This window comes from Cervus canadensis, chromosome 8 (assembly GCF_019320065.1).
Source record: "Cervus canadensis isolate Bull #8, Minnesota chromosome 8, ASM1932006v1, whole genome shotgun sequence".
Classification (NCBI taxonomy): domain Eukaryota; kingdom Metazoa; phylum Chordata; class Mammalia; order Artiodactyla; family Cervidae; genus Cervus; species Cervus canadensis.
In genome coordinates, this window is record NC_057393.1 from 70,371,897 (window position 1) to 70,398,735 (window position 26,839).

The 26,839-nt window shown below is 36.4% G+C and overlaps 1 protein-coding gene across 5 annotated transcripts in view; it reads left to right on the forward strand.

Annotated features, from left to right (window-relative positions):
* The window catches only part of CTNNA3 (catenin alpha 3), a 1,829,362-nt gene that overhangs the window by 1,046,517 nt on the left and 756,006 nt on the right, over positions 1–26,839 (forward strand). For 2 of the 5 annotated variants that reach the window (XM_043476813.1, XM_043476814.1), the window contains exon 10: positions 9,242–9,301. The exons of the other annotated variants lie outside the window; for them this stretch is intronic. In XM_043476813.1, coding sequence (XP_043332748.1) covers positions 9,242–9,301 — 60 coding nt within the window. The remainder of the gene's footprint in view (positions 1–9,241; positions 9,302–26,839) is intronic. 5 annotated transcript variants of the gene reach the window in all.

Consider the following 26,839-nt stretch of genomic DNA (forward strand, 5'->3'; position numbering starts at 1 on the left):
ATTTCTTTATTATAAAAAAGAAATCAGTTCTTGAAATACTGATGGCATCTTAAAAAAAGTTAGAAAACTCACCAAATAATTGCTTTTTGCATTTAAAAGTTGTGTTGGTTTTTCTGCTAAAAGGAGGATTTTCATTTTTGTATATATTGCCTTGTTGTAGCTGACATTTCAACAGTGTTTCATATTTATTAATTTTCTATAAGATGTAGTTCAGAAGTGGCCATAATTTATATAAGTGTTAGTGCCATCCCACCTTCTCAATGACCTGGAGTTCTGGCAAAGTACTGCTCTATTTTGGAAGAAGGATGCTTGAAACCTAATTAGAAAGATATATTTTTATTCTCTCCTCACCCCTCCCCACTTCTCTTTCACATTTTTGAATGGACCACACTATCATCATTCATTTTGAACTATGCAAAAAGGACCTCAGGATTTGCATTGTGCAGGTTCTCTTGAGCATTGGAAACCCTGCCCCTATCTCAATCAATTAGCCCTGAATTTTTAAGCACAAATCTAGTTTTTAAGATCAGATGAGCCAATAACAATATTAAAGGAAAGTCTTTTTTGCCTTCCATGTTTTTCTATCTCAGTACAGTTGTGACAGGATCACTTCTTCCTTTGCAACAAATTCTGGAAATGAGTTTTATTTTAAATATAGAGCCAGTCTCAACCAACTTCTAGGCTTCTGGGTTAAGCTGTACCTGTTCCTACTTGTATCACAAAGGCTATATGACGAATAATAATGGATTCTACACATTGTGTTAGCAATCTGAACATCACATATACTTTCTCATTCCATTGAACTTTATTTAAACCTCTCATTTCCCCTGGGAAATAGAAATTTCTTTTTCCACTTTAGAGATGAGGGAACTAAGGTCTAATTTTCAGTGGAGAGAAAACTAATATTCTGCTTTGCCCAAGGAAACACATGTTCCCCAAGTAGCAGAACCCAGGTTTGCCTGATCCCGAAGAGTTCCAGCCTTGCTTGATCTCCTTTTCAGCCACAGTGCCAACGAGGTGGAAGTCACCCGTGTGTTTACCTGCACGTCCCTTTAGGGGAAGAACAGATGATATGTCCAGCATTACATAGAAATCTAACTAATGTATTCTGGAAAGAAAAAGAAATCCCTTAAAATAACTCTGGCATTTTTTTCAATGACATTGAGGTATCATAACATTTTGGGATAAAAACTAGTTCATTTCTTTAGGTGCCATAGACCTTTCAATGGTTGTATATGTTGAGGTTAGTAAATAGCCAAATGTATTTTTTTTTTGCCTCAGTTCAAAATAAAATCACTTCAGTGAAGAAATGCCATAATGGAAGAATCAATGTACATTAATAATGAATAAATTCTGAAAGGAATTTTAAAAAAGTACAGAAGGAAATACCAAATTAAAAAGTAGCATTTCCTGTTTGTTGGAGATAGTAATAAGAACTTACTCTTTCCTTATTGCTCTCAATGCCCATTGTGCTTTGCCTCTTTGTGATCCTTTGAAATTCACACTTGTAGGTTATAGAATGTTATTGCTTTATAGAAGAAGCAAATGATAGCCTGTGGGACCCAGTCCACCTGTTTTTGAATGTACCACAGCCTGAGAATGGTTCTAATATATTTTTAAATGGTTGAAAAATATCTAAAGAGTAATATTTTGTGACATAAAAATTATATGAAATTCAGAACTCAATATCATCATTAAATAAAGTTTGATTACAATGCAACCTATACCCAAGTGCCTCCTACAATCTATTTCTAGAGACACTGATGAACCCTCACAGTTGCATTCAACATTCACCTGCACATGTGTTTGCACACACAGACACACATGCACACCTTGTGTTCCCTCTCTTGGAAGAATGTTTTGTAAAGCCTTTTAAAAAGAAAAGAAAGAAAGCAAGCCTTTTAAGACCCTTGCCTATTTCCCCTTTAAAATTTTTTCCTTGGTGTAATACTCATTAGCCTTGTCCTTTAATCCACTACAACTTCTTGCTTTCTTCATTCTTCTATTTTTTATTTTCAATTTCCCCAAATTTTAAAAACAATGGTAAAGAAATGCAGATTTGTAGATATTTTGCCTTCTCTGTGTCCTTTCCACAGTTTGTCCTCCTTATATGTGAACTCTGCATTGCAAAGTCAACCTACTGCTGATGAAAAATATTTAAAAAATCCAGAAAGTTCCAGGAAGAAAAATTTGAATTTGTTGCATGGTGCAAACTATTTATATAACATTTTCATTGTATGAGGTATTATAAGTAATCTGGAGAAAATTTAAAATATATAGGAGGGTATTTTAAATTTACAGGAGGATGTGTGTAGGTTATTAACAAATACTAAACCATTTTATATAGGGGACTTGAGCACCCTCAGATTTTGGTATTTGCTGAGACCCTGGAACCAGTCACATGTCGATACTGAGAGATCACTGTTTGGTGTTTGTGAAACTAGGTCATGAATATTGGTACTCATATAAAACCCCAGCTGCATCCAGTAATTCTCAGTTTTTTCTCTTTCTCATATATCTCGTTGCATTCTCCTTGTTGGTTGCCTCACTACCTTTTGGCAACAGCAGTTATGGTCTTATTAGCTGACTCCACTTGTTAAACTCCCTGTAAGGAAGTAAGGTGTCATTCATTATCATTTATATGTCTAAGAATTTGAGATGTCTAAATTTCTTTAAGCTGCTCTGAGAACACTTGGACCTTGGGAAGACTAGCCACAGGATTTTATTAATATGATCTAATTCATGTCACATCTTTAAATTTTCTTTCTCTATGATACTAATGGCAAGTGACTTTAGCAAATAACTGGAACCATTATTCTAAAAGTCCATTCAAATCCCATTCAGTAAAAGTGATTATGAAATGGTAAAAATACTTGAAATGGACCCTATACAAGGCAATTTCTCATGGACTAATTATTTCCTTTGAGTCCCCAGTTTTTGAGAGGACTTTCTGTGATAGTTGTCTAAGCCAAAACAGGGGGGGGATTTAAAAGGGATTTTTTTTTCCCCAGTAACTATTTACTGCTGTGTGCCAAGCACTCTTCTAAGTATTAAAGAATGCTACAAAACAGGCATTTAGCTCCTGCTCTTATGTAGCTTTCATCTTAGAAAATGGAGGTAGATGGTAAAGAAAGAAGATAAGCAAGCAAGCAAGCTTCTGGTAGGATGGGAGAATAGGTAGGGTAGGTGATAGGAAGTAACTGTTGAATAGGTTACTCTAATAGTTTCAAGGAGAGCCTCCTTGAGGAGGTGACATTTACTGTGAGACCTTACTGATGAGAAGCTAGTCGTGGGGTAGTTAGGAGAGGAAAGCACATTTCAGGGAGAAGAAACTGCCCACGCAAAACTTGTAGAGGATGAGTCCAAACATGATAAGTTTGGCTATCATGAGAGCAGATGGGTAATGATGAAGGAAGTAGGTAGGGGAGATACTTAGGTTTTAGTATGGGAAACTCTTGGTTGTTTTTTGATCAGAGGGATGACACGGTTTGCTGATACCCATGGAAATGCTGTTTATCTTCATACAGATGTATGAGAGACACTCCTTCAACTCGGCTGCCTTGTAAGCTCTGCTTCATTCTGGGCCTTTCTATCAGAGATAAGATCAAAAAGCAGTTGTAGGAATCTTCTTTTAAATCCCATAAGTACTTTTGTTTGTTTATTTGCTTTATTCTACTATTTTTTTTTCCCTAGAATATTTTACCCCCTGAACAGCTACTTACTGTATGTTTGACAAAAATCTCTCTTCCTTACCCCTTCCAACCTCAACAAAATTAAAAACTCTAACACATTTAGGAAAGTTATCCTACAGACCCTTTAGCATAATTGGCCTCAACTTAATTTTTTCAACTTCCACTAGTTATAAAATGTGTGAAATCTCCAAAATATGAAATGCAAAATTGAGAGATGGAGAGAAACCAAGTACTGAGAATGCCATTTGAGTCTATGGAACAAAACTGGAAGAAATGACTGAGGTTTTATGGAAGACAAGTCAATAAACCCCTTTATTAATTTCAGCGAGTTTGAGTAATTTTTTTTGTCATAAAACAAATCACCCTTACTGAGATAAAAAATTGTGAAAAATTATAAACTGCTGTGTCCTATATGTAGGCTTTCTGGATGGGTCAGTGGTAAAAAATCCACCTGCCAAACAGAAGACATAGGTTGGATCCCTGGCTCCAGAAGATCCCCTGGAGAAGGAAGTAGCAACCCACTCCAGTAATTTTGCCTGAGAAATCTCATGGACAGTGGGGCCTGGTGGGCTAAACACCATGGGGACAAAAAAGTGTTGGATATGACTTAGCAATTAAATAGCAGCAAATATCCTACATGCAGATTAAAAGATTTTTGAGATTAAAGTTTCATAAAATCATAAAAATTCAGACTTGGGAGAGGTTTTGTACATCCCTCTTTCTTACCGTTAGGTGAATGAAGAATCAGTGAGGTCGAGTAATTTTCTTAACATCTTAGAAACAGCCAAGGTGAGCAGGAGAATCTGGTATCATGGCTTCTAGTTCTGTGCTGCTTCCAGTACTCCATACTTTAATTTTGGTTGAAAGATAAATCTGTGGATATATAGAAGTTGTTCTTGGTCTGGGTCTCCCTCAACTTTGGCCTCATTTGCAGTGGCCAAACTAAAAAACACAGTTCTTGTAAGAATGTCTTATTTTAAGCTCTTCCTGTCTTCCATCTGAATATTTCATTTAGAAAGTTTTCATTTTTACATGTAGCAAGCATAATAATTCAAACCAACAGTTTGCAAAACATGATAGAAAATAGCCATAATATGTAAAAACACAATAGCCATGATAGAAAATCTGTGAACTACATCTAGATTATTGCTTTTTTTTTACTTTTTTAAAATAAATGCCAACAGATATTATAAAATAAAGTTTTTAGAATTGTTATAGCAAATTTTAATCCTATATAATTCCTGATAGATTACATTTCATTTTTTAAAAATTTCTGTATGTGGCAAATCAGATAAACTTTACAAGAAGCAAGGAAATGCTTTGTAATAATGTGCCCTGACTCTGATATTGTTCATATAATATCATTCTAAATTTTTGAGAATAAAAATTCAGTTCTTGTTTTAGAATGATTTATTAGTCACGCAGGCTGTTTCATGTTTATGATGAACAGGAATCAGTTTAGAAACAGCATCAAGAGACCTGAGATTTAGATCTGATTCACGACATAACCTTGACTCTTACCTGCCTCATCTCACTGACACATTCAGAGATGAACTCTCCAGCATTCACATTCTATTTTCAGCATTAAGAGCACAATGAGCCTCCAGAATTGTGCTTATGTGTTTTTCAATTTATTTCAGACTTCCAAGGAATGTTTATAGATAACATCCCTGAAGAAGAAAAATATTCTTAATTTATCTCCTGCAAATTTTTATCAGAAAAGTTTAATAATCTCATTGTATTTTATAATTTCTTTTGAAAGTTTAGGGAGATTGTGTGTTTTTGGCATTCATTACAAGAAAGCCACTAAATGCTAATTAATTGGGGAACAAAAACTCCCGGAAAAGAAAGCCCTACAACTATTATACAAATGAATAATTTTTTTGCCATGTACTTTATAATTAAAACAAAACCCAGAAGAGAAGCAAGAACAATAATATTAATAACATATTTTCATGTTTTTCATTCTGAGAATGACTAAGTATTTATCCCACACTGTAAATTTTGGAGTAATTTCAACTTAGGACATAGTTTCTCAGTCTTGATACTATTAACTTTGGGGCCAGATAATTATTTGCTGTTGGGGAGTATTCTATGCATTGTAGGACATTTAGCAGCATCCTTGGCCTCTACCCCCTAGATGCCAGTAGCATCCTCCTCCTTCTATCACAACAGTTTAAATAAGCCAAATATCCCCAGTAAAACTGCCTCCCCAAACTTGACTGAGAAGTATAAAACTGGGGCAAAATCAGAGAGAGAGGCCAATTTATTTTATGGCAAATCATTAACATAAAATTGTTTTTAGGAGCTATGCCTTATACCTCCAGTTCTCCAAATTAACTTTACCAATGAACAAAGATCCAATTTTTTTTTTCCTTTTTTTGGTGTATGTTGGATTACTATGTATGTTGTAGTTATTATTGTCCTTTATTTAAAAATATCGCCTTCTCCTATCTACCCTATCTTAGTCATATAGCAAGGATTTTGACTGATTATCATTGCCTTGAGGGTATCCTAAATCCCCTTGCTTACTCCACATTCCCTGTCTTTGTTCAAAGCAGCACAAAATATAAAAGGATTGCTTTTGTTTACATCAGGCTGTCATTCTAGATTTTATATAGTGCGACGATTCAGCAATTCCCTCAAACTTGAATGAGTTGCACTTGAAAGAAAAAATATGCTTTCATAGTATTATGCTTATTAAAAGTATTAAAGCTTTGATTGAGCATTCCCAAGGTGATGGCTTCCCCAGCACATTACTGCATTCACGCAAATATTTTTGCCTGTCAAATATTAAATATGGAAAAGATCTGCAGTGTCATTTGGTTCACTTTGCTCCCGCTGAAGCATTGCTTCTCCATAATGCATGCTGGCCTACCGTTCCCAGTCCAATTTAAACTCTAAGTAATGACTGTGTATTTCCACTTCCTTTGGGAAAGTGTTACAAAGCTTAATTTACTATTTCCTAACCACTTGTAATGATATTGGTAGTTAATGTTATAGAATTTTGATAGTGGAATTTTCTGCTAATCTATTTTTCTCTCTGAGAGGTGAAAATTTTAACATCAGCAGGTTTTTTTATACGTATCAGCCTTATTTCCTAAGATTATGAAATGCATCTAAAGTTTTGCCATTTCTAGTCAACCATAAGCTTTTCCCCCACACAGTTATTTGAAGAGATTTGAAAGCCTTATGCTTGATGGTAACTTACACTTCAAAGAATTGTGCTTCAACTACCTTACTTGACCTTTACAAGGTCACTTTACAAGTAGGCAGGTCAGCAACAGCTTTGTCTGATACTTGAATACTTGGGGGCTCATCAGCATTAAATAACTTTTCTAAGTCAGTGATATTTACATAGCTCTTTAAGAATTGGAGATGATTGACCTACACTCATGATCTCATTTGCTCCATAGCTCTATGAAGCAAGCAAGAGAGGTATTATTATGCCCCCATTTTTCAGAAAAGGCAAAGAAAACAGGCACAGAAGTGAGAAGTGACAGAGCAAGTGAATGATGGCATCAGTTTAGACCTTTGGCCTTACATTTCGATGTATTCTTTCATTTTGCATTTCTCTGTCTTATGTTGTGCTTTGCTTAGTTGTTCAATCGTGTTGGACTCTTTGCGACCCCATGGACTGTAGCCCACCAGGCTCCTCTGTCCACGGGAATTCTCCAGGCAAGAATACTAGACTGGGTTGCCATACCCTCTTCCAGGGCATCTTCCCAAGCCAGGGATCAAACCCAGGTCTCCCACACTGCAGGCAGATTGTTTACCGTCTGAGCCACCAGGGACTTGCATAATGATTTGCCTCTTTCTTTTATTATTGAAAGAGGGCTTCCCTGGGGACTCAGACAGTAAAGCATCTGCCTACAATGCGGGAGACTGGGGTTCAATCCCTGGGTCAGGAAGACCTCCTGGAGAAGGAAATGGCAACCCACTCCAGTATTCTTGCCTGGAAAATCCCATGGACGGAGGAGCCTGGTAGGCTACAGTCCATGGGGCCGCAAAGAGTCGGACACGACTGAGCGACTTCACTTTATTATTGAAAAAGCTTCACCATGCAGATACTGGAGAATGAGAATTTCACCTGGATTCATAGATAGCAAAATTCAATAATTCAGCAAAAGAATCTCCTGAGAAAATAATATTCTCAACTCTATTTGTTGTTTGCATATCAATTATTAAGTGTTTGGTTTATTTTTGTACTCTTTTCTTCTTTCCCATTCCCCCTTCTATCCATATTTTATTCTGTGACCATACAGAGCCTCACTTTTAAGGAAATAGCCTCTGTATTTCTTCTGTATTAATTTTTACTTAATAACATTTTTTTTGCTTTTAATTCATATACATGTGCATTGTATTGTTTTTGTTTAGTCACTAAGTCTCTTCCAACTATTGGCAAACATTCAAACTTATTTAGAACATTGGGTTGCCTAGTTAAATGAAATTACAGCACATTATGTCCTTATTTATCTTTTAGCGGCTGAAAATGATAAAACTCCCTGTACTACAAGAGCCTGAGGTGATCGAGAAGGAATGTAGTACCCAACCACTTTATTTAAGCCAGGGCATCAGTAGCAATCTTTTCTTTTGACTATGATATTTTAGATACATTTATTTTCAGACCACCTATCCCAATCTGAGGGAAATCCCAATCTGACTTTTGTGAAGGTCAGTGAAGCTATGTTAGATTTCATTTTCTAGAATATATATTCCTATTTGGAGCATAATGATTGGTTTACAATTTGGATTCCCAGGCATTTGCTGTGAATTTGTTAGAATTTAGAGCTGCCAAGATCAGGTCCAAGTGAGTTGAATCTGTGTGTGTGTGTGTGTGTGTGTGTGTGTGTGTGTGTGTATGTGTATGCTCAGTCGTGTCTGACTCTTTGGACCCTACATGGACTGTAGCCCACCTGACTCCTCTGTCCATGGAATTTTCCAGGCAAGAATACTGGAGTAGGTTGCTATTTCCTACTCTAGGGAAATCTTCCTGACCCAGGGATCAAACCCACATCTCTTGGGTCTCCTGGATTGGCAGGTGGATTCTTTACCACTGTTCCACCTGGGAAGCCTGAGCTGAAGCAGAGCAGTTCTCTACTGGTGACTTCAGCACATGGATGGAGGCAGGATAATGTGCTATTGCTCCCCAAGGCCTCATATGGGGGAAACTGTTTCTCTTATAGACAAGTGGTAATTTTTTGTAAAAATCACTCAAACATAACATCTGACATTATCAATAGATATCCACCCTAGTCATGGTGAAAATAATTTCATCAATTAAGTTGCACTGAGTTTATGTAGACACTGAAGATAACTTCTGTGTCATAGACATGGCTTATGTTACATATTATCCCTGCCCCTGAGAATATGAAATTTATTTGCAAAGATTAGGGATATGAACAAAAATCCTTCAGTGTTTTCCTGTTTTATCTCTTTAGTTGCCTTTCATCACTCCCTCTGCCTTATCATTTGCTTTGTGGCCATGATACATTGCTTGTACTTCTTTGCATAGCAAACTTTTTCTCACCTTAGTTTCCTTTCTTCAGGCCATGTATCCATCAGTCTGGAAGAGTATCTATTCCTATCCTATCTCCCACCTTGTCCAGGTAATTCCTAAGCATCCTTTCTTATTTAGCCTTCCATGACTCCTTATTTCTGTTCATATACTATATTGGATACATGAGTCAAAACTACTGCACTTACCGCTAGGTCAGATTGTGTCATTCCTTGGCTCAAATCTTTCAATAATTTCCCATGGCACTCAAAGGAAAAACCAGAGTCCTCACAAAGACCTAGAAGTTCTGACAATCACTAACCCATCACCACCATCTCTTATGCTATTTCTTAAAACTCACCACTAGATTTAGTTCATTTTTGCTACATTGCTTCAGGACTTTTGTACTTGCTCTTCTTTTTCTTTGCTTTCTTTTGGTCTGGGCCAATCTTGTACAAAAGTGTGGCTTTCTCCTTCATTTCCTTCAAGATACACACACACACACACACACACACACACACACACATACATGCTATGCTATGCTAAGTCATTTCAGTCATGTCTGACTCTTTGTGACCCTATGGACCGAAGCCCTCCAGGATCCTCTGTCCATGGGATTCTCCAGGAAAGTATACTAGAGTGGGTTGTCATTTCCTTCTCCAATATATACATATACACACACATACATGCATAAACATATTTATGGGCTTCCCTGGTGTCTCAGATGGTAAAGAATCTGCCCGTAATGCAGGAGACCTGGGTTCGATCCCTAGGTCAGGAAGATCCACTGGAAAAGGGAATGGCAACCCGCTGCAGTATTCTTGCCATCCGCTCAGCTGTGTCTGACTCTTTGTGACTCCATGGACTGCAGCTCTTCAGGTTTCCCTGTGCATCACCAACTCCTGGAGCCTGCTCAAACTCATGCCATATATATATACACACACACATATATATTTGATGCCATATATATATATATACACACACATATATATTTATTGCCATATATTACATATGTATTTGATGCCATATGTATATATATATACACACACACACACACACACATATATATTTGACGCTATATATATATAGCATGGCATATATATATATTTGTGAAACATAGACTCCATGAGTTCATTCTCTGTTTTGTTCCTTTCTGTATTGCCAATGCCTCCTGTAGGAGTGCCTGTCCCAGAGTAGTCATTCAGTTAGTATTTATTGTAAGAATGATCAATTCTAGTATTTTTTATTTACTTTGTTTGTCCTTGGAGGGCAAAAACAGTGTATCATTAATTTTTATATCACTGGCCTTTATAATATAATCAGGCTTATTTATTTAATAAATTTGTAATTTATTCAAAATATATTTTAAACAACTACTTATTTTCCAGGTATCATTTAAGCCACTGGATTTAGAGGAGTTATCAAAATAATGTCACTTATCTGATACATGCTAATTATAGTTCTGAAAATCATTGGATATTGAAGGGACAAGTAGATGTGTCTTGAGGAAGGCTGTGACCTTAAATAGTGAGAAGGTGGGTGAAAGTAGCCAGTCTAGTTTGGGAGATTAAATATATCCAGGGTGTTACAGTTGAATGCTTGAAGGAATTGTAGCTGTTCATTCATACAAACCAACATACCTAGGCTCTATGGGTGGAGTACACTCTTTTATCTTCCTTCCTCCTTTGAATTGCCTTACTTTAGTTGTTATATCATCTCCTTACATTGATGGATATAATAATAGTTATATGTTTCAACTCTTATTCACTTTAATGGTGTTGCCAAGAACACTGCTCACTATGTTTCAGTGTTTTTCTCATGAGGAAATTTTTCTCAATTCCCAGTACCAAAAATAATTACACTTTTGAGAAATTGGTTTGTTTTTATTTTATGTGTTATAAATATATAATTTGTGACTTCCCTTTTGCATTGGTGACTGAAAATCCTGAGCCAAAAATGTGACCTGACCCTGGGAAATGAACAGTATTTAGTTGTTTGTGCATTGCGTATGAATCTCGGTCCAGCTTTAACTCTATTATTTTATATCATTTACTCTTTAGCTTATTTTCTCACTTAATTTTTAAGTAAAAAATGGTTATTTTTGTATGACCTCCTTAGTACTGTTTGGGAACATGAAAGAGATAAAAATCCACCTATTTATAGAATAAAATAAATTCTTGTGGAGTGAAGTTCCTCAGGCAAAGCTTGTCAAAGTGATCACATCCATTTCATGCCTACAATTACTGCTGACCAACTTTTCTCTCTCCAGCCATCTGAACCCATCTCTGAACTCAATTCCTATTTCAAACTCCCTACAGACACCTCCATTTTACCTTTCTGCAGATACCTTAAATTATTGAACATGTTCAATTTTTGAACTTTCTTTCCACTCTCATCTTGTACTTATGTCAGTGTGTTCTCTTTCAGATATTGAAATTACTAACCTCCAAATTAACCAAGCCAGTATCCAGAAAATCATTCATCTCCCATTGTCTTGTTGGTGTCTTACTAATATGTCCCATTCTTTGCATTCCTAACTACCATTGACTAAGTCCAGGTACCCATGATTTCTCGCCTGAATTATTCAATGAATCTCTTGACACTCTCAGCTCTATCCTGCTCATCTCCTAGATACCCTTCACAAAGCTGCCAGAATGATCTTTTTAAAACAAAGTATTGATTCTATCACTCCCTTACTTAAAAACCTTTTAAATGAGTTTAAAAGGTCTATGGATAAATCCAGAATCTTTAGGAAGATATCCAAGAAACTTTTTGACCTCAGCCTTTAGTTTCTCCAGCCTCGTCTCTCACCGCTTGCTTCATCCTCCCTGCCACATTCTTTGGTAAAGTCATATTTGATGATACCTTTCACCATTCACTTGATAATCACCACTCTTCCCGATTCTTTGCTTATCTCCCACCAAACGTGCAAAATTAATACATACACATACACACACTCCTTTTTTGATCAATTAGAGTACTCTTTATCAAAGAAAGCTCTACTCTCTGGGAAGGGTATTCTTTTTATTCAAGCAGGTAGCAATAAAGAAGTAGTGAACCACAAACAAGTGTCCAGTGAGCAGACTAAACTTCTCTAGTATTATAGACAGATCACCAGGTAGTCATGGCTTAAGATACAATTAAAAAAAAAACTAACTTCTGAGAAGCCTTATGTAACCCTCCATCCTAATTTTGATGTCTCTTCAGCATTGCTCCTTCTGCATTTCCTAGTTGTGATTCTTTGCACAATATAAGAACTGGTATCATCTAAACAACTTGAAGGCAGAGAATGTATTTTTTTTCCTTTTTTTTCCCCTTCCTGGATATGGTAAGCTTTGAGTGTCTAATAAATGCAGTGAGGAATCTTGAATGAGACTATAAATAAACATTGTATAAAGGGTTGGTAAAGACTTTCCAGATCTGGGTCATCATGTAATTGGAGAAGCATAGAGGAGGAAACTTGTAGATCAGGTAGCAAATGGTTGGTCTCTGTGATGATTAGTTCTACAGGCTTTCCCCTACTCTTTACTCTTACTGTTCAGGGAACATTAATAATCACAAGTGACTTGGGGAAACATATTTTGTTCTTGTTGTCATTAGTCTCTACAATCTCACATTGCTTTCTAAAGAAGACAGACCTGAATTTTGAGTGTGATGACATGTTGGATTCTATGATTTGGGTAGAAAGAGCTGGTGCAGAATGGATCTAAGGAATCTAGATTTCATACAGAAACTTTCAAGGTTCAAGCTAGATGGGACCTTAACTCAATTTCTACCTAAAGTGTGGTTTGTGAACTAGTGCTGGTCAGTCCACAACAGTGACCCCATGTGGTAGGAAGCACTTAGAAATTTTTGTAGAGACTTAACAGAGTAATTTTATAAATGTCTAATCTAATAGAAACATTTAGGATTCTATGTTGTATATATTCGTTTTTTATTAATTCATACTTTGTCAAACATACTTTGTGTGTTTTTAAAGCATTGTTTCATAACAGATTGGAAAGTTAAAAGAACTAGTTCTTTAGTACACAGAGGAGCACTCCTTTAATGCATATCTTTTAAATAAACCTTAAAGAATCTGATTTACATAAGTTTCTGTGTATAGTCCTTGCAGATCCTTATGAAGCTCACATGTAAACTCCCAGAAGGATTCTTGATGTGGCTAAAACCAGTCATTTATAGATGAGAGCACTAGAGAAGTGAAATCATCTATCCAAGATCCAATAGAAAACCGGAACCCAACACTTAGCAAGACACTTGCTTCATTCCTCTTGGTCTCCCTGTTTCTAAGTACCCCATTTACACCACTTGATACCAGAATGGAAATTGGGTTTTTACTTCCCAAACTTTGTGATGTCTTATACTGTGGTATGGAACTTTGGCGAGATTCACCTGCCCCACCCACCTTCTTAAGATACATATGCAATGCATTTATTATGACATTGTAGCAAAATTAAAGAGTGGGGACCAACCTGTGATGCTGGTATGACTATTAACTATTGATTCTAATATTTGTTTATGATGTAGCTTACTTTAACCTTTATTGAAAGAATCACAACACTTGACTGACAGTTTTGTTTATGGCAATGGCCTTTAATCTGGAGCCTGGTGATACTACCGGGAAAATCTGCACATTGCCAACATATACATTTTATTGTGTTTTCCTCTGAGTCTCACAACCATAGGTTGTTGCTACAAAAGAAAAAAAAAAAAGACAATGAGAAATGGTGTCTCTGAAGTTTGGAGTCTGATGTGAGAGAGACTCTGTCGAGTCACAAATGAAAGCATCCAGGCAGAAAGGGTATCTTTGGCTTTCTTGTCGTGCATGATTGATGCTTTCCCTTTATCACCTCAGCTCATGTGTCCTCGTATTTTTTTTTTCTCCTGCTGCCACAGTCATAATTAATGATTAAGGTACATAACTGGTATAACACCTGGCTATTAATTTCAAAAAGTAGATTGGAGTGCATAGCATGTGACCTCACAGACACTCAGCATGTCTGTAGAGCTTCCTTCATTGCATAAAGCCAAATGCTTTCCCTCTCTAGAACCCAGCTACAATTCTGACAACTTGCCTACACCTGACCAAGTCAGTCTAGCCTCTTTCTCTGTCATCAAATCTCTTTCTCTGCCATCAAATCTCTTTCTCTGCCACTGTTATTTTCCAGTCCATTTCACAAGCTAGGAGGAGTAAGATAAATTAAATTGCAATTGTGTGTGTGTATGTGTGTTAAAGGTGCTGAATTCAACTTGGATAAATCGCCATTATTTTGGTTGGCAGTAAGTAAATCTTCTCATTGTACCAGTTGCTTTCTACAATGATATAGACATGACTGGTTTTATGTAAACAATAACTCCAAAATCTTGCCTCTGTCTTTGGTCCTTTTTATTTCACATACAGTCAGTTTGTGACCTCCATTCTTTTAGATTCAAATACCTGGCTGATTGGGCTTTTTTTTTTTCTTCTCTAGATATTACCTCCTGGATATTTCGGGTCCATAAGCACAGGGATTTAAGTCTCATTTTCATATTAAGCCCAGGTGGCTCAGTGAGTAAAGTATCCTCCCACAGTGAAGGAGACGCAGGAGATGCAGATTCAGTCCCTGGGTCGGGAAGATCCCCCAGAGGAGGGCATGGCAACCCACTCCAGTATTCTTGCCTGGAGAATCCCCAGGACAGAGGGGCCTGGGAGCTACAGTCCATGGGGTCAAAAAGACTTGGACATGACAGAAGCGACTGAGCTCACACAAAACACACACAACTTTATTTAAAACAGCTCAACTGTTAGAGAAAACAGCCTCATAATGGGAGTGTGTGTCAATAAAAGTGATTCAGGCTGATTTTTCTTTTGAGTGGTCCACGTCATTACTCTTGATGATAAGCATAGAAATTTTAGAGATGCATTAATAGTAAATCTTACTAATTAAGCGGTCAAGAGGCTGAAGGAAGTAAGAAAATAACACAGCTCTCAAATTCATTAAATTCAGATTGCCAGTAATTTTAATCATATTGACAGCTATTTACTTTGCATCATTTTAGGTAAATTAGCAAACTTAACATGGCATTACTTTGTAGATTCTGTTCTTCAACTAACTAGATTTCCATAGTAAAAATGAACATCTCATTTATTTCCAATTGCTAAAACAGATTTCCAGATTCAGGATGGGAAATTAAACCAATCATATTCATTCCCTTCCCTTCGTACTCTAATGTCTTGGAACTGATTTGTGTCAAGTGAGCAAAAGAAAACCTGTAACAATGCTGGAAAACAGGGAAGGGTGACATCAATAAGCAGTCACTTTCATGAATTTAGTTTTTGAAAATGAAGATGTGTTGAGTTCACCAAGGAGCTGACAAGGGCATTTTTAAGCCCAATATTAGCAAAGTAGGGAAACCCAGAGAGACAAGTCAACGAATCTCTCCAACAGAAAACTGATGGAAACCCAGGCTTGGGAAATGATAGCATTATTTAAGTCATGTTTGGAAGAGTGGGTTTTATCAATGAGAATCACACAGTGGGCTTCTAAAATTTATCAAAGCTCTGCAGAAAAATGTTAAACAAAATGTTTGCCCTAGTGCTTCCTGCAAGTACTGTTATCACCATCCTAAATATAGTTGGAGCTTTTCTGACGAGATCGGGTGTATTCAGGGTGGCATGGTCGTAGATGTTGGAGCTTTACTTAACCACCTCACTCTTGCTTTTTTTCTTTGGATCACATTTGTCAGATTCATTCCCAGTACACGTAATTGGAAAGAAATATGACTTCCTCCTCCTCTCTGTTCCCCAAACATTGCAATTTTATGATATCAAATGTTGACTCAAGCATAAGGAACCATTAGCAGCCACCACCAGTATGGGCCGTCTAAACCTGAACCTGCAAATATGAAAAGATAATGAAATAACCAGTCATTTGGGGAGGAAAGCTGAAAATCAGAGCAAATATTCTCAATGAAACAAAGAAAACATAGATATTACAGATAAATCATCAGAAGAAAACTGTTTAAAATTCTAAATAATGTCCTCATTGATATATGAAGAGTTGGCTTTTTTTTTGGCCTTCTTTTCACTTTGTAAATGATATGTGTGTGCGTGCTCAGTCGTAACTGACTCTTTGGGACTCTGTGGACTGTACCTTGCCAGGTTCCTCTGTCCATGGAGGTTTTCAGGCAACAATACTGGAATGGGTTGTCATTTCCCCCTCTCATGGATCTTCCCAACCCAGGGATTGAACCACATCTCCTGTGTCTCCTGAATTGGCAGGCTGATTCTTTACCACTGAGTCACCTGAGAAGCCCGTAAAATAGAACAGTGTTATGTACAAGGAACAATTGTGTAGTTTTACTGAAAGTTTGCTATTCACCATGCACTATTTTCTGAACTTTACTTCTGTTAACTCATCCAATTCTCACAATAATCCTATGAAAGCTATGTTATTATTATTGCTATGGGATGAGGAAAGTAAGGCATAGTTAACATACCATGCCCAATGTTAAATAGATATTAAACTGCCAGGCCAGCACTCAAAAGAAACTAAGTCTGGGTCTATGGACCCTTTAATTATTACTCTAGAAAGTAACTATTGAAGGAAAAATAAAATAGCAAAACATACAAGCAAATAGAAAAAGTAATAACAGAACAGCTACTAATGAAATCCAGAGGTAAACTCAAAGAATCATCCCATACTTTGGGTGTGAAAACAAGGAATTGTAAAATCTTAGTAAATATTAGAAACCTGGAATTTAGACTCAAAGATACAACACACAAATTCTTAGGAAGATAAAATGACTTGATTGAGGAGAAGCAATCATCATAGGAAAATATATTCCCCTGAGCTAAAGGTTTGGCTACAGATTAAAAAAAAAAAATCACCAAGAACTGAGTCAATAATAATGAAAGAAGATTCATACCTAGACATTACTATGAGATTTCTAAATTTCAATAGTAAAGAAAAAAAAAAAACCTATAAACTTCTTGGTAGAATACAGAAATATTTACAAAGGCAAGAGAGCAAATTGGCATTGAACTTCTAATCTAACACTCTAAGGCAGACAGTGAACTTGGGAAGTGCTTGAAATAAGTAGAAAAATGCCCCTGTTTATTTTATCCAGATGCCTTTTGATGTTTACTTTGAAATGATGAATATAATGAGATCCACGTGTAGTCTGCACTGCCTTAAAGATTTTGCAGTATGTCCTTTGATGATATAGCTGCATTTACTACCTCTAATTGTAGGAATTTAATTATTGAGAAATAAGCTTGCATATATAATTTTCCATCAATGAAGAGCTTCTTAATAAACACATTTATAGAAGTTTCATATCCCAAACTGAAAAAAAAATTCAATATTCAATCAAGCCTGCTTTATTAAGCTGTTGTCATTTTATTTTGTGGTCATTGCTTTTATAATGTTGTAATGTGATTGTTTCTTCTGATCTGAGGGGGAAATAACATAGACTGACATAATTTAGCAGCACTTAATGAATCTTTTATTTTTTGCCAATAATATTTTACTGACTTCAACTCCCAGTGTCAAGATTATAATTTCATCAATGTATGTTATTTGTCTATATGACAATTCAGTGAGCAAGAATCTTTAACAAAGAAATAAACATGATGAAATACATAAACAAAGGTAGTACACAGTCTTATTAAAGTGACGGTAAATGATGATAAATTCAGTTTTCAAATATTTTGCATACTATTTGCTATCAGCTCTGGACATTTAATGCCTCATTAGCCATGGATTAAATCACTAGTTTAGAATCTATCCTCAGCAATAGTAAATGCTCATTACATCCAATTAGAATACAAACTGATGTGGAAAGAAGTCGAAGAATGAGAGTTAATTTTCAGTTCTGGCTTTGCAACTAGCCACTTCTGTGACCTTGGGAAAAGTATTCAAATATCCAAGAAAAAGCATTTGAAATAAAGTTTTTAAATTGCTGGGCACTTAATATGGGCTCAACCAATGTTAGTTCTTTTTATTCTTGAAGTGGTGTCCATTGTTAGGCTCTAGACTGTGACAAAAACCTGCACTGAAGGTCTTTGGTAATACATAAATCTGTTTTGCACTTCATGGCAAATAGATGGAGAAACAATGGAAACAGTGACAGACTTTATTTTCTTGGACTCGAAAATCACTGCAGATGGTGGCTACAGCCATGAAATTAAAAGATGCTTGCTCCTTAGAAGAAAAGGTATGGCAAACCTAGACAGTATATTAAAAAGCAGAGACATAACTTTGCCAACAAAGGTCCATCTAGTCAAAGCTATGGTTTTTCAAGTAGTCATGTATGGATGTGAGAGATGGAGTATAAAGAAAGCTGAGCACTGAAGAACTGATGCTTTTGAACTGTGGTGTTGGAGAAGACTCTTGAGAGTCCCTTGGACTGCAAGGAGATCCAACCAGTCCATCCTAAAGGAAATCAGTCCTGCATGGAAGCAACCTAGATGCCCATCAGCAGATGAATGGATAAGGAAGCTGTGGTACATATACACCATGGAATAATACTCAGCCATTAAAAAGAATTCATTTGAACCAGTCCTAATGAGATGGATGAAGCTGGAGCCCATTATACAGAGTGAAGTAAGCCAGAAAGATAAAGAACATTACAGCATACTAACACATATATATGGAATTTAGAAAGGTGATAACGATAACCCTATATGCAAAACAGAAAAAGAGACACAGAAATACAGAACAGACTTTTGAACTCTGTGGGAGAATGTGAGGGTGGGATATTTCAAAAGAACAGCATGTATACTATCTATGGTGAAACAGATCATCAGCCCAGGTGGGATGCATGAGACAAGTGCTTGGGCCTGGTGCACTGGGAAGACCCAGAGGAATCGGGTGGAGAGGGAGGTGGGAGGGGGGATCGGGATTGGGAATAAAGACCTGCCCTCTGTAGTTGAAATAAAAAAAAAAAAAGAAAATCAGTCCTGAATATTCATTGGAAGGACTGATGCTGAAGCTGAATCTCCAATACTTTGGCCACCTGATGCAAAGAGCTGACTCAGTAGAAAAGTTTCTGATGCTGGGAAAGATTAAAGGTAGGAGGGAGAGGGGATGACAGAGAATGAGATGATTGGATGGCGTCACTGACTCAATAGACATGAATTTGAGCAAGCTCCATGAGATGTGAAGGACAGGGATGCCTGATGTGCTGCAGTCCATGGGGTCAGAGTGAGTCAGACATGGCTGAGTGACTGAACAAAAAACCTTAAAAGAAGTGACTTAATGCACTCCAATTCAGATATTAATAAGATGATTTCAGTAATGACTTTCAGCAATTGTACATAATTAATATTTATGAGATCTTAATTTTAACTCCCAATGAACAGATTTATCATCAGCCATGAAGTTATCCACTCAGGTAATCAAATAATGTTTGAGAATGCTTTAGACTTTTATGTTTTCCAGATTGAAAACATAATTTATATTATACATATATGTGTGAGTGTGTGTGTGTGTGTAAATAGTTCATCCTTCTAATACTTCACTCCTCAGAAAAAATGCTAGAAATTGGTGATTATCTCCTAACTGTACAATCTTGTCCTGATGCTGGGTTTTATGCTGAATGTAGGTCTCAGCCTTTTGTATATCCATTTTGATATGGGTGTATTTTAGTTCACTCTGTATTTAGGAGTTGCTCAGCTAGTTGCTACATTTCTTTCAGAAGAAATTGTGCAATATGTACCTGTTCATTCAATATGCCCATGTGAAGAGAGGAGTTCAGGAGTCTCTTATGTTGATGTCTTTAAAGACCATCACCTCTTTTATCATTAAATACCTTCTTTCAAATAATTAAAGTGCATTATCATTTTAGAATATCATAACATATACATGCAGAATAATAAAGTATCTAAGACATAAAAATACAGTGCTATCAAATGACAAACAAATGGCTCACTGAGATAATTCAGTCAGCCAGTTTTCAACTAAGTAATCAATGTATTTTTAATGTAGTCAAAATATCTAGTTTAAAAACCTCACCCACAGAGCTGTGTGATAATTTAAATAAATTAAACATATAGGCTTAATTTTTGTTAGAAAGAAGCCTTAGAAGCCCATTCTGATATGTCTAATTTTAAATGATTTTCATTTGTTGTAAGGTAAAGAGGCTCCCCATCCTAAGGGAACATTCTCCTTTTTTGTTGTTGTTGATGTTGTTGTTTTTGCATGTATGACCTATATAATTCCCTTCTCCTTTTCCATAGTCTTTTAAACAAAATTTCCTTATTATTTAATAAAAACCTTATTTCTTAGTGAGAAAATAGTAAAACAGAGTTGAATATGGGAGCAGACTTAAATTTTTATATTCTTGTTAGGGCAAGCCTTTGAAACAATCTGCAACCCTAATCTAAAGTGTGGGTGTGATTTATGATTCATGTGATCTGATTTGATGGTGAGTAGAAACCAAGTGATATTATTCATTAGTCAGTTAAACAGTATATTGGTATTATCTTCTACGACACTTCATTGGGCAACTCTGGGGTATATGGTATCAGCCCTGGGCATTTAAGGTCTTTTTGGAAAGTCAGGTCATGTATCTGTGAAATGATCAATGAACAGAGTAAGAGTCAACTGCAAATAACTGACAAGTACTCTTATAAGAAGAAATATAATCAATAGAATACTTAATCCCTGCAGCACAGACGTGGCTTTACAGATTATTATTAAATAGAGAAAATGAAGAAGTAATCATCATGAGCTAGCACAAGTTTATTAAAAAAAATAAAAGACTAAACCTTATTTCTTCTTTTTTTTGGGGGGAGGGTGGAGTTTGGATTACTAGACTTTCAGAAAGTGTAATAGAGTCAGGATAACTGTGAGATATTTGACAAGGTTTCTAATAGTGTACAAATGAATAACAGAAAACTATGGATTTTATGCATGGAAATGTACAGCTGGTCACAATAAGTGGATGAATAAATGCTAGTTAAAGCATAGTGATTAATACTTTAACACAAAATGGAGGAGCTATGTGCAGGACAGTATTTTCAGTTTTCTCTTCAACATTCCTCCTGCAAGTTATTGGCATGAGTAACCTAGGTGATAAGAGATAAGACTTGCAAATAATCAGTGCTTAGAAGAATAATGAATGTATTAATTGGCTGAATTAGGTTTTAAGATATCTGGACAGGCAGTAACAGACAATATCTAACAAGGAGAGTTTTATCAGAAATAAATTTAAACTTGTGATCTTGAAGTAACAAAAGAGAACAAAATCTGCCACTCCCTAAAAACCAAAACCAACCAACCAACAAACCAAGCAAACAAACCATAAACTACAAAATAAAGGAGATTCCTATTAGCAGCAACATAACTGAAACGGTTTTAAGGATTTTGTCCTTAAACTAGTTTTAAGGATTTTGTCAATAGAAGTGAATAGTATAATGGTATGATAAAAGAGCTGATGTGATCTTAGGCTATGCCATTTTTTTTCAACTTTTTTTTTTTTTTAATTGTCCTTCTAATGAGTCTTTTAAAATATTTTTCTTAGTCATTTTCCCAACTAAATTTTAATGGCAGAAGTATGCTGTATATCTCTTAATGTACTATGTCTCTTCTTTCTCCATAAAAAGAGTCAGTTTTTTTTTTTAATACAAGAATCAGTTTTCACAGTCTAATGGGCATTTTCATCCTCATTGCGAATGCATAGGCCTTATGAATAGAGAATACTCTAGAATAATGAAAGAAAAATTCTACTATTCTTAGCTGTGTTTAAAATAATGTGTTCACTTCTGAATAGCACATTTTCAAGCATATTTCAAAACTAGATAATATTCAGTGCAGAACAATTAGGATGACTTGACATGAAGAAATTTTAAAGGGCAAGGAACAGTTTCTCTAGGGAAAGTGAAATGGAAGGGATCTTATATGTATCTTTAAATACATGATGACCTGTTTTATAGCAAAAGAAATCTAATTATTGAGCAGTTACTTTAGGGAAACGTATCTTGGCTAAATATTATAAACTAACTTATCTAAAGTATCCAAAAATGGAAGCGATTATTTCATTAGGAATAATGTTCTTTGTCAGTAGTTGTACTATGTCATACATAGCTCAATATACATACATGTACATAACCAGGTACATAGCCCTGTGGTTAGGGATAGGAAAGAAAAGATTCAATCCCCCAATGGACAGGATGACCTTAATATCTCTTTCTTTCCTGATTTTGTGACACTAGGTAGTAGGAGATGAACTGAACCTTTAAGGAAAGACAGAATTAGATAATCTTAGGTTATATAATGCTCTGAAGTAGATATTCTGGCTTCTGAGACATGAATTAGGGCATGCAGATGACTTCTGCTCTCTGCTTTGCCCCAAACTCACTATCTGGACCCAGGAAGTCACCAGCATCCTTACATGTAATACGCTGAATTTAGATTACATCTATCCTTTCTAGTTCTAGAAATCTAAGATTCTAGGACTCAGTAATTTATGATAGGAAGTTGCTGTTCCTCTTTCCTAGCCACCCCCAGCAGCTCAAGTAATTCACCAAGTACTTATGAGTCATCAGTTACCAGGCTGGGACCTTGAGTTGTCATATCAGACAAAAATACTATCTTTTAGAACATGTAATCTCTGAGAGACTAGGAGGGAAAGAAACTTCATTACCCCAAAGAGGTGATTTTACCTCAAAAGTGAAGTTGCTGTTATATAAAAACTTTGCTAGTCAGGGTCTCTGCCATAATCATCTCTCCATAATTGGGTTTTTTTTTAATACTTCTAAAACATAAAAAAATAAATAAAAAAATAAAAATAAAATAAAACATAAGCATTTAAGGTTTTTTGAACACAGTTAGCATTACTGGCCTATGCTGGCACTAAACTAGATTGTTCAGAGAGGTTAGATAGGGCTTATAAGAATCCATTAGTCTTTTTCAAACTCTTCATTGAGTAAAGATTCTCAGATGTGTAATCATTAGATCTCCAAGCCTATATGCAGAGTGTCTGAAATAAAAAGGAATATTTTAAAAAGACTAGGATATAGTTGTGATTTTCTGGCTTTTGCATTTGTGGGAACTATTATTTAAATTATACTATAAATACGGGTTTTGTGTACAAAGCGCCAAAAGTGTTGTTGTGTTTATTTTTGTCGTTGTTAGTAATAGTAGTGGTGGTGGTGTTTGCCTGGTTTCCTTCCTTTAACTTTCACAATCCTGAAGTGTCTGGCAGCTCTCCAGTGCTGAGTTAGGCTGGGAGGATTGGGTGACTACAATATAATGATTGATTATTCCTCATGAGCCATTCCTACTTTCACTTTAGTTCACTTTGTTCATGTTTGTCTCCTCTGAACTCAAATATGCTTTATTGGTTGAAGAGGGGGAAAATATGTGTGCTGAGGAGACTGGGGAGTTTAAAGGGGCACCATGATATAATTGAAAGAAAAATATCTCATGTTGGCCATGTGACCTTGGAAAAGTCACTTAATCCCCTTTTCCTGGCCTATAAATCAGAATGACAAATTGGTTCAGTATATCCCTCTTACATAAACCTTAACTTTATTGTGTATTGGAACCATTGGGAGAGTCTTTATAAAATTGAGATGTCGATACTTTAACCTGGCTTGTAGGAGGACCTGGATCTTTAATTATTTTTAAAAATCTTTTTCAGTTATTTAAATGTGCAGTCAAGGTAGAGAACCAAAGCTTTATAATATTGTTGTGAGGACAAAATTGAATAATAATATAAATGAGCTTTAAAGGGATTATTCAAAGGAGCATTTCCCAAGCAAAAGTATGAGTGATTTTTTCTTTTTTTTCCATGAGGTTTTACTTGATTGCTATGTTCTGCCCCCTACCAGAAGGAGTCAGGGGAGACAGAACATGCTTAGATGATGCCCCTCAGTTAAGAAGCATGCTTCCAGATTCTAGGCCTGTTATAGTCATGGCACCAAAAATGTGCCTGTGCTTGTGGTTTCCCCAAGGACCTGCATGCATATGTGCTAAGTTGTTTCAGTCGTGTCTGATGCTTTGCAACCCTATGGACTAGAACCCTATGGCTCCTCTGTCCTTGGGATTCTCCAGGCAAGAATATTTGTAAGTGGGTTGCCATGCCCTTTTCCAGGGGATCTTTCCAACCCAGGAACTGAACTTGTGTCTCCTGCGTCTCCTGCATTGCAGGTGGAGTCTTTACAACTGAGCCCCTGGGGAACCCCCAAAAGGCCTGATAAGGCTCCAAATTACCAGCTCAGCCTCATTTGATCTCACAAGGAGATCAGACGCCAAGAGCTGTTCTTCTCTGCAAAAAGATGGGACCAGTATTTATGAAGGCCTCTACATGTTACCTACCAAGCTCCAAGCATTCCAGAAATTATTTCTGGTAAATTTATGGTCCTTGAGCTTGTTCAAATGTGTGATCTGGTTAGTGCTATAAAGCTGATTGACACTTACCTTTTTAAACAATTTGAGATATGACAGAGCAAGAGTATCATGGGATTTCATTTTATTATTCAATGTCAACGCTATAAATATTCATAGAAAAGTGGGGGAGATTAAACTTCTGATAAGTATTCAACAGGACTGAGACTAAAGATTAACCTTTTGTATAAAAGATTAACCTTTTATATATGATGAAAAATTAATATAAAATATAAAATTAGTACTAAAGACATTTGGTAGAAGAGGTATAAGCTGAATTTGCATGTTGAAGTGACTACACAAGTTCTAATCTTCTATTAAGAGGAACAAAAATTTAACCAGCAAGGAATGCCATTTCTTAAGGTGACAGAGGAAAGAACATATAGGAGTCAATCCAACCAGAAGAGAGTCTTTGGACACCAATGATAATTTTTAAAAATGCATATCTTTAATTTACATAATATAATGACTTTTAATTTTTCTGTAAGGCCACATAACTCTTGACATCTTTCTGGCTTCTAAATAACAACTTATTATTTATTTTGCTCATTTTAAGCATTCAGTGATCTTAAGATATTGAACTGTTGTGCAGAACTGTTTGAGTACCCAATATGCAGTGAGGCCAACCTAACTGAAATGTCAGAGTTTGGAGCAGAGAAAAGTTTATTCCATAGCCACCAAAGGGGTGGCTCATGCCCTAAAAAGCCCAGACCTTCCCAAAGGTTTGGGTAAAGCACTTTTAAAAACCAGGTGAGGGAAAGGGGTTGCAGAATCTGTGATCAGCTTGTGCACAATTCTCTGATTGGCTGATGGTGAGGTAGAAGGGTGGTATCAGAGGGATTGACCTTCTGTTATCAGTCCTTTGGCTCCAAAAGGCCTAAGGCTATATCCTCCTGGTCCTTAAGTAGTTAACTTCTCCCATTTGTTGGCAAGGGGGAGATTTTTTTCAAATCTGCAAAACAACTCAGGAAATATGCATCAAATGCTATCATCTAGGTACTTCAGAGACAAGCCAAAGCAGAGAATGTGGCAGAAGGCCATTTCCAGGAAGGCCTCTTGGGATCCTACTTTGGTTACAAAATTCAGTTCAGTTCAGTCACTCAATTGTGTCCCACTCTTTGTGGCCCCATGAACTGTAGCACACTAGGCTTCCCTGTTCATCACCAACTCCCAGAGCTTACTCAAAGTCATGTCCATTGAGTCGATGATGCCATCAAACCATCTCATCTTTTGTCATCCTCTTCTCCTCCCACCTTCAATCTTTCCCAGCATCAGGGTCTTTTCCAATGAGTCAGTTCTTTGCATCAGGTGGCCAAAGTATTGGAGTTTCAGTGTCAGCATCAATCCTTCCAATGAGTATTCAGTACTGATTTCCTTTAGGGTGGATTGGATCTCCTTGCAGTCCAAGGGACTCTCAAAAATCTTCTCCAACACCACAGTTCAAAAGTATCAATTCTTCAACACTCAGCTTTCTTTATAGTCCAACTTTCACATCCCTACATGACTACTGGAAAAACTATAGCTTTAACTAGATGGACCTTTGTCAGCAAAGTAATGTCTCTGCTTTTTAATATGCTGTCTAGGTTGGTCATAGCTTTTCTTCCAAGGAGCAAGTGTCTTTTAATTTCATGGCTGCAGTCACCATCTGCAGTGATTTTGGATCCCCCCAAAATAAAGGCTGTCACTGTTTCCATTGTTTCCCCATCTATTTGCCATGAAGTGATGGGACTGGATGCCATGATCTTATTTTTCTGAATGTTGAGTTTTAAGGCAACTTTTTCACTCTCCTCTTTTACTTTCATTGAGAAGCTCTTTAGTTCTTCTTCGCTTTCTGCCATGGTGTTTTCTGCATATCTGAGGTTATTGATATTTCTCCTGGGAATCTTGATTCTAGCTTGTGCTTCATCCAGCCCTGCATTTTGCATGATGCACTACTTTTAACTCACATAATGGTTAAATAAACAAGGTTATAATATACAGCCTTGACTATATATCGGGAAAGACTCCTTTCCCGATTTGGAACAAGTCAGTTTTTCCATGTCCAGTTCTAACTGTTGCTTCTTGACTTGCATACAGATTTCTCAGGAGGCAGGTCAGGTGGTCTGGTATTCCCATCTCTTTCAGAATTTTCCACAGTTTGTTGTGATCCACATAGTCAAAGGATTAGGCATCCAATAAAGCAGAAGTAGATGTTTCTCTGGAACTCTCTTGCTTTTTCGATGATCCAACAGATGTTGGCAATTTGATCTCTGGTGCCTCTGTCTTTTCTAATTCCA